The 9,306-nt window shown below is 37.1% G+C and overlaps 1 protein-coding gene across 3 annotated transcripts; it reads left to right on the forward strand.

The window, feature by feature from the left end:
• The first annotated feature begins 1,585 nt into the window (after positions 1–1,585).
• Positions 1,586–8,852, forward strand: aar2 (AAR2 splicing factor). 3 transcript variants are annotated; one of them, XM_073874786.1, is made up of 4 exons: positions 1,586–1,744; positions 2,247–2,990; positions 3,177–3,409; positions 5,871–8,852. In XM_073874786.1, exons 2-4 carry the CDS (start codon positions 2,258–2,260, stop codon positions 6,036–6,038), a joined length of 1,134 nt encoding a protein of 377 aa, XP_073730887.1. In that variant the 5' UTR covers positions 1,586–1,744; positions 2,247–2,257; the 3' UTR covers positions 6,039–8,852. The 3 variants fall into 3 exon arrangements, with proteins under 3 accessions (XP_073730887.1, XP_073730888.1, XP_073730889.1); XM_073874787.1 differs by having other exon boundaries at positions 1,604–1,744; positions 2,250–2,990; XM_073874788.1 differs by lacking the exon at positions 1,586–1,744 and having other exon boundaries at positions 2,250–3,022; positions 3,185–3,409.
• The last annotated feature ends 454 nt before the right edge of the window (positions 8,853–9,306 follow it).

Raw genomic sequence — 9,306 nt, forward strand, 5'->3', positions numbered from 1 at the left:
CTTCTTCAATTTTACCTAGTTTTAGCTTAACATGCCCACAATTAAATGGCATAGCGGTCGGCGGTGCCTCTAAACATGGCGCCCACGTCCCATAATGCAACACTGCGGTGACGTACATTAACATTCCCTATACTATTAAAATGTATAGGCCTATAGAAAATTAACAAATCATCCGAGAGATAAGAAATTTTTACCATCATTACTCTTTCCACCCAGTTCCCACTGTGTATGACAAAACAATAAATAAAAGAGCAATTCCAGGATAATGGATGTGACATTTGCAGTCAAATCATCTGTGGCATTGTGCTGTGTGATAAAACTGCACATTTTAGAGTGGTCTTTTATTGTGGAAAGCCATCATCCTGTCTAATCAGCATGTTGATATATACCATATCTGTGGGAGAAGTGCTCACTAAAGTCATGTACAGATAATCGGGCTGAATTTGGGCCGATTTCCCCCCTTACCACAATCCTAAAGTCTTGATCGTCTTCGTGGTTGCGCTGATTCTTAACAGATTTTCCTGTGGTGCGCAGTACCACAACTTCTTCCAAGAACAGAGAGCTGTGGAGCATTTTTGTCACCATAATGTTTGATTTCTGTTCTTTGTTTTCTTGTTGTTTCTTCTAAACTTTGTTTGCAGTGGTGGATCCGCTACTTTTCTTCATCTACCCTATTTTTAAAAAATATATACTGTAAATGATGCAAAACAGTGCTGCCCTGACCGCCTGGTAGATTATATATAAAAATATACTTTACATACTTTGTATATTTATAATATTTTATATGTAAACTATATTTATCATTTATATTTATTTACAATTTATAATAGTATTATTGTTATAATATTATTATAATATTTTAATATTATTTTTATTCTTAATTAGTTAACAAACATTAAGCATGTTGTACCACTACATGCGGTGTCACTGAACTAGTGATGGTCGTTTTCGAAGCACTGCTTCATGAAGCCTCGAAACATTATGAATCATTTGTTTCGAATCACTGGTTCGGAGCGTGTTTCAAACTAACTGGCAAAGTCACGTGATTTTAGCAAACGAGGCTTCATTACGTCATAACTGTTTCGAAACGTTTCGAAAATCCTATGGTTCACCACTAGGGTGAGTTGATCACATTACCAGTGTATAATATGTTTCGGTGAACTCGGGTCAGTTTTATTATAAAAGTTCATAAAACATTTATCCTTCTGACTAATAACGCTGCCATTTTGTCTATTTATTGTTTATAGACAGATTTAATGACAAAAGTGTGCATAATTAAAAGGGTAGTTAGTTTTAATGATTTGTTTGCCCTAAATAAAACTAAAAACACATAATACACTTTTAACTATGTCTTAATTAAGTTAAATAATTTTTTAAACATATTTTAATAAAAATCTTGCTATTATTTTTTTTTTTTTTTAAGTGTAAAATGTTTGGCCATATCTGCTTTACACTATTTTGACCAGCAGGGGTCGCCAGCGTGTGTGGTGTTTCGAACTGCTTCGAAAAACTGAACCAATTTTCGAAGCAATTGGTTCAATTGATTCGAAGCTTCGAAAAGCTTCGTTTCTCCCATCGCTACACTGAACATTTGACAAATATGGGAGTCGGGACTCTTATTTTGACGTCAGAGCGGACGCTTGTTTCTTGATTCACATAAGCATGGTCTTTACGGTGAAAGTTTCGATTAAGGGAAGGAAAGGATAATAAGCACGAAATCAGAAAGGTTTAGGACACGTATCAGGTAATACACCATACATTGGTTTGTCAACCGCCATAAAATACTACAAGATGGAAAAAGACGCTTATCAGACAATTTATACATACCGTTGATAAAACGTTGTATCATTTTTTAATGTTTTGCCTCTGTATTGTCAAAGGGGTTTCGTCTTTTGTTCTATTGTAGCGCTGTATGTTAAGATTTGTAGAATTACATTGAAATAAGCAAGAAATAACATTTTTCTTTATTACATTATATTTTGCTGTAATACTTCCAAATCTGCCAAAAAGATGATCTCTACATTATATTTTGCTGTAATACTTCCAAATCTGCCAAAAAGATGATCTATGGGTTTATGACATGTAATAATGATATTGTTTGTCATGTTCTTACTTCATTCAGATTTATATGATTCTAGTAGATATATACTTTGAAAATATAAAAATTATGGTGATGCTATAAAAACTGAAACTCTATTACAAAATACATACATATTGATAAATGACATTGTGAATGTTATTTACAGCAGCAACAAATATGGATCCCGAGGTGGCCAGAGGATTGTTTGAAGAAGGAGCCACTATTATTCTACTTGGTGTTCCTGAAGGAACAGAGTTAGGACTTGACTACAAAACCTGGACCCTGGGTCCTCGATTCCGTGGGGTGAAAATGATACCTCCAGGACTTCACTTTCTCCATTACTGCTCCACCAACAGCACTTGTGGAGAGATTGGCCCTAAAACTGGACTGTTCCTCTCCTTGAAACCTCGGGAGGTAATAATAGCACACTGGAACAAAACAGATGATGATCTGGAGTTCTCTCATAATGCTGAGGAAGTTGAGCGTGCAAAGGCCAATCTACAAGAACTGGACCCATATCTGGGGCCATACCCATATGACACACTCCGGAAATGGGTTTCCTTGACTGACAGACTCAGTCAGGAGGTAGCCAGCACTTTGCAACCCCTAAGTGGTAGGGTGTGTGCCTTTAGTGATGTGGTTCCAGAACTGCAGCTGAAACATACTGAAGACAGGGCAAAGGAGAATCTACCTCATAATGATAGGGAATGTCAGAGTATGAAGGAGGGATTGGACCGACTGCCAAGGATGAAACAAAGAGAAGGCACAGAGTTACGCTTTTCCTACATTCCCAAGCAGGTTTACCCTCCTGGGGCCACACCTGCTCAGATTACCAAATATAGTATGGATTTGAGCTACGCTCTCAACTGTGTCCTTGACAGTCATTATAAAGAACAACCACTGGATATACTAGGAGAGTTCAAATCCTCTTACAACACTCTAGTGACTGCATAGCAAAATGCTGATTACTAGTGATAGCAGTCTCCCATGGCATGCTGGTAAGCACATAGCAGTGGATTAAAACCACCAAACACAAAACAGACTGCATAGAACCCTGAGTTTTGTAATTACTTAATCACAACGTTCTATTTGTGTGTAGGAGAGCTGCAGTTTGCGTTTGTTTGCTTTCTCATTGGAAATGTATATGAGGCCTTTGAGCACTGGAAAATACTGTTATCTATGCTCTGTCGCTCTGAAGAGGCAATGAAAGAAAAAAAGGATTTGTATCTGGGCCTCATCGCTGTGCTCTACCATCAGCTGGGAGAAATTCCTCCAGACTTCTTTGTGGATATTGTATCTCAGAGCAACTTTCTTACATCCACACTTCAGGTAAGAGTGACATAGGAAAACTAAAAGACCAGTGTCAGTGTCAGTGTTTTTTTTTATCACCATTCACAAGTTTGCATTAATATATAATTGATAGGGAATAAGAGAAAGCATATTTGGAATGCTGTCCGAGTGGAGGGATCCAAGTTTGGAAATTTGGAAAAAAAACCCTCCCCTTTACTGGAACCCCATTCACACAGACCTTTGGTCCCAGAAAATACCCGTAAAATTGCCAGACAAGCGTCTGTGTGAACACAAACTTGTCCCGTTAATCTTCTGGGATCGTTGCCGGAAAGAGGACCTAGTCAGAAACACGGATAACCCTCTGTGTGAACAAGAAGCCGAAAGAATGCCGTAATGGGCGTGTCGTAGTGAGGACGCGCACATCATCACAACAAAAGTTATGGTTCAGCTCCTTAAAATGAGAGATAACATGCATATAAACATTCACCACGAGAAATGTTGCAAACTAGATTTGATGCAGTTATCAGGAAATTATAAATGAAACGCATAAACAATGACGCACGTGCCGTAGTGAGGACGTGCGTGTCATGGCAACATGAAGTTGGTTCAACTCTTTAAAATAAGGGATTTACAACATTCATGACGAGAAATGTCAGCAAACTGGACTGAAGCAGATATCAGGTAAGTTAGCTTGTTACTTACTGCGTTGAAACGGAGATCATTCAGCAGCATAAAAGAATATCGCGTATCGTAAAGTTATTCGCTGTCAAAGTGATGCCAAAATGAATGGGAGTCAATGGGATGCTAACAGCAGGTGGGTGTTCGCTAAGCAATGGCGGCGTCCGGGGAAGCTTCAATAAAATATGAAACCCTGCCCCCCTGGACACACCCGCTGCTGACATTGCACTCGACCCCGCTGCATTCTTTAAACTGTTGCTTACTGAGCCCAGTCAGCCCACTGTGGAGATGGCGATAGACATAAGGTTCGTGCCCCCTAGTGGTGTGGAGGACACGGTTGTTATTTTAGCGTGAGAAAAAAATGTAAAAGGTAAAATAATAGAATTGACTATAAATATTGATGTTGACAAATTTTTAGCGTCGACGCAGTCGACTGTGTCAACCAGTCGCGACAGCTCTACTGTGATCCCAATGGTCAACTTATTTTTTCTCTTGTGGGATCTATTAGGGAAGTCTTAAAGATCGTCCGGTCGATCGCGATCGTGTTGGCGACCACTGATCTAAAGCATAGAATCATACTGTTTATTCTTTTATATTACAATTAAATGTATTTAATGTCTAATTACGTTAAAAACGTTCTAATTAAAAGTAAGAAAGTACTAGATGTTTAATGTACTAATATTACATGTAAAACAAAACACTTGTATTTATGAAATGTAGTGGAGTAAAAATTATGATATTATGCTTTGGAATGTACGTTTTCCAAAGAAAAACACTGATAAAATACAAATACTTGAAAGATGTACTCAAGTAGAAAGTAAAAATACTTCACTACCACCTCTGCTAATGTTAAGCAGGCCAAATGTTAACATTTGAGTATCATCAGTTGATATATTTGTATTTGGTGATTTAAAGGATTCTTTATATTTGTTTATTTTGGGGAACAGACACAGTCGCTCGTTCGAGTCTCATAGGGTGTTTTCACATATAGTTCATTTTAAAAGAACCAAACCCAGTTCACTTAAAGTGAACCAGAAAAGGAACTAGCTGAATGTGACCTCAGTCCTTTTTGTGTTCACAATATAGTGGACTCAAAAGAGGACCCAGTTCTTTTTTTGGTCCTCTTCAGAACTGAAGTGATCTCAGACCTTTTCTTGTTCACATCACAACTTCATAAGAACTCAGATCCCAGCTTTCTGTGCAGCAGTTGATTTTGATACAGTGTCCAAACGACACGCAAAGCGGACCGGGACCTCATTGATTTCACATATCAAAAAGAAATCGAACGACAAAAGAACCCAAAAGCGAACCGTACTCAGAGCACCTCCTGACGTGGTCTGAGTTCGGTTCACTTCTGGGTCCTGTTAGGGGGGTCTGAGATCACTTGGTTTGTTCACATATACACCCTGAACTGATCTGAGAGCATTTGCAGGGCTCAAACGAACTAGGTGTGAAAACACCCATAGTTGCCAGGGTGCAACTGTGGTTTCTTAAAGCAACAAAGGCACCTTAGCACCTGCTCCAGGTGTGTGTGTGTTCATGATTTGCCATGCGTGTGTTTACTACACACTGGGATGGGTTAAATGCAGAGGTCATTTTGAGTGTGGGTTCCAGTCTGTCTGCTTCCTGACCTGAGATGTTTTTTTCCCAAGACTTGGATATTAGCTTCCTAGACTGGTTTGATGTAACACTGTTCATTATCCTGATTAGCTCTGTGCTAGTCATCATTTTACTTTACTTTGAATTTTACAAGTCTGTTAGCGCTTTTTGGGTTGGCTTTTTTAATGTTTTAACTGCTCTTCTCTCCATTTCTCTTCTGCAGGACTTCTTCCAGTTTGCCATCAGCCCTGGGGTGGACTGCACTTTACGCAAAAGAGCTGAAAAATTTAAGGTCTACGTGACTAAAAAGTTTCGATGGGACTTTGATGCAGATCTTGATGAGTGTGCACCAGTGGTGGTGGATCTTCCAGAAGGAGTCACTGTTGACTGATAATGCTTAAGGATCCGTTTTGTTGCTGCGTTTGCATATACGTCTTGCATTGTTGTCAAGTGAACATGGCAAACATCAGAAACAGTACAGCAATTGGATATTCATAAAGTTTAGTTTAGTATAAACTCTAAAAATTTATAATTTTTTAAATAAAAAAAAAAAACACAAAAACATTTCATTGGCATAAAGCGATTAAAACGTTGGACAGAATAATTTGCTCCCCTAGAAATTCTTTACTAAAATTGTAATTTTTTTGAAAGTGTATTACCACTGTGCATACCATGAAAGTGTGCATACCATGGTTACTAGGTGGAAAATGAAAATGTCCAGCCATGATTTCTTGTTTATGTATACATCATGCATCACAATGGGTAAAACCTAAGAATATAGTTATTATGTGCAGCAAAAGGTCGTTAAGCTCCACAAAATTGAAGGTGGCTGTTAGAAAATAGCTGAAACATGAAAAATCCCATTTTTATTTAAACATTTACATCATCAGGGCAATCTGCCTAGAAGAGGATGTGACACACATCTATATTGTAAGTTCAAAATATGTGTTCGGAGTGTCATGTGGGTTGCTCGTGTTTTTAAAATATGTGTTTGTTGCGTCATGTTAACCATGTGCATCACAAAATATGTGCCTGATGCATACCCATCAAAACTGTTTATGATAAAAGTTGATGGGTATGCATCAGGTATGCTTTTTAAACTGATAAAAGAGACGCTCACGTTCACAAAATACACGCAAGACACCCCCTTAACAGTAAACTCTGATTGCGCATGAGATTATGCGAGTATCTGGCAAACGCAAGCATCTCTTTTATCATAAACCCTTTAGACGCGTCTGCAGCAGGCACTTATTTTGACAAGACATGTGATGTACATGGGTTCACTCGACGCGCAGAACACATATTTTGAAATTATGATCTACACACATGACGGGCTACATACATGTTGTGACGAAATATCAAACAGCACTTACAAGTTGTTTTGGAGTGTTTCATGGTCAGATAACGGAGCTATTTGACCACATGATGGGCTTTAAATCACTGCATTATGAGCACCTATAGTGAATGCTATGTTCTCAGTATCCACAGACCTTCAGATGTTGTGTTCAACTGAAATTGGTGCAATTTACCTTTCGGGTCAAAAACCCCATAATTTACTTACCATAAAGCCATAATGTATGTGATTTCCTTTCTTCAGCTGAACAGTTAGTGTTAAATAATATTCTGACTCCTACTATTTTGTGATAACATTTTGAAGCTCATCCATCATCAATGAAAGGAATCCATACGACTCTGTTGGGTGAATATACTGAATGTCTTCGGAAGCAAAACCATATATCTGTACCTTAACAGTGATTTAACTGTGCTTTAGTAGGAATATAATATAATATAGGGATATAACTGCCGTATTTACACTGCATATATGCATGTACCAATAGCTGGTAGTGTTCAACACTGCATCTGCTTTGTCAATGGTTCTAAATGACACTTTATGCATAGAAAATACACGTACATGCAATTGAGATTCAACATATTATGAGATAAAACAATTAAGAGTGTTTAGCGATCAGTATGCCATGTTTGAATGTGCACAGCTAGGTCAAAAATGGCAGCACAGCAGCTCTGTGTCAATACATAAGATAATCATTGGTTTCTTGTTTGTATTAAACCATGGGTCTCCAACCCTGTTCTTGGAGGGCACCTGTCCTGCAGATTTGAGTTACAACCTCAAATGGTTGGAACTAAAATATGTCCTCCAGGAACAATTTTGGAGACCAATGCATTAAACTGTTTACTGGTCTTTAGAAAAACCCTCCAGAATTTTACATGTTTAGCATGTTCGGCATACAGTTTTTGACCCCTGTTTATACCCTGACTGTACGTACAGTTTGATGTTGAGATCCATCTTTTTACACTGAGGACAATCAAGAGACTTGTACACAATTTCTACAATAAATATAAACATTCACTGATGCTCAAAAAGAAAACACCATTTAAACTCAGGGGCATGTAAACATTTTTTACAGGGTGACCAGTGTAAATTGTTGTTTTAATTTTTCATTTAGTAATGTCTATTAGAAGCTATAAAAATTAACAAATTAAGTTAAACAATGTCATCATGTTATTATAAGTTATGTCAACTTATCACATGTCAAAACTTAAAATTGTAGGTTGAATTGACTGGCAAAACCAAAAGTTTTAACTTCATGCTGCATGCAGCCCCATGTCTTTATGTGAAAGTGATTCGGTAGTATAGTCACTGCTTGCTGTCGCTATGGCATTATCAGTTGTTTTGTTAAAAAAATTAACTAACATTCTACCTGCATGTTGACATTGAAAATACAGAATAAAGCACAATCGCTAGAGTGATCATTACAGTTTATTTTACAGACTTTGTGTTTTCATTATTTTTCCACAATACATTAGCTCTCTAGAAACCATCAGTTTCAGTTCAAGTATTAGCATTATAAACAATGAACCTGTAACTAAAATTGTACATTAATACAGTAACAACATAAGCTCAGTGTAATAGTTAATACGCATAAGATACTTTAGTTGGGAGGTTTATCTCCTAGTGGGTTTTTTAACCCTGAGTCGAGATTGGCTTAATTTAGCATCCTCTTCTATATGTTACATTATTAACAAAGATTTTTCTGTTTTTCCCTGCTTCTATTAATGTAAAGCTGCTTTGAAACAATTACCAATTGTGAAAGCGCTATATAAATAAAATTGAATTGAATTTGATATCTGAATGAAGGTTGTCATTTATTTCCCTTGTTATTAGAAATAAACTACTCTAAAATGACTCTGTTGTTAGTGTCCTTATCCCAAATGACACCCTAAAAGGCTGCATCCAAATACCCAGGTGTAAAAAGTACTCAAAATGGTTACTCAGGTGAAAGTATAAGTACTGATTGTAAATTTTACTCAATGAAAAGTAAAAGTATGTGGCCAGAATTATACTTGAGTAAAAGTAAAAAAGTACCAAATTAAAATTGTACTTGAGTATTAAAAAAGTAAGTAACAGGAAGAATGAAAACTAGAGATTCTTGTTTAAGCTTTTTGTAATGGCAATCTGTCCACAAAAAAATGCCACTACAGGTATTTTGAAGCCCTTTCCAACTCTTGCTGTTGCAAATGAATGAGGTCCTCCATCGTTGTATAATTCACTCTTCTTTATTATGTAAATTTAAAAAACATATACAAACGACTGACTTAACGTTTAAAAGACAAACAGACTAAAAAACCATCACCATCGC

This window comes from Misgurnus anguillicaudatus, chromosome 13, assembly GCF_027580225.2.
Source record: "Misgurnus anguillicaudatus chromosome 13, ASM2758022v2, whole genome shotgun sequence".
Lineage (NCBI taxonomy): Eukaryota > Metazoa > Chordata > Actinopteri > Cypriniformes > Cobitidae > Misgurnus > Misgurnus anguillicaudatus.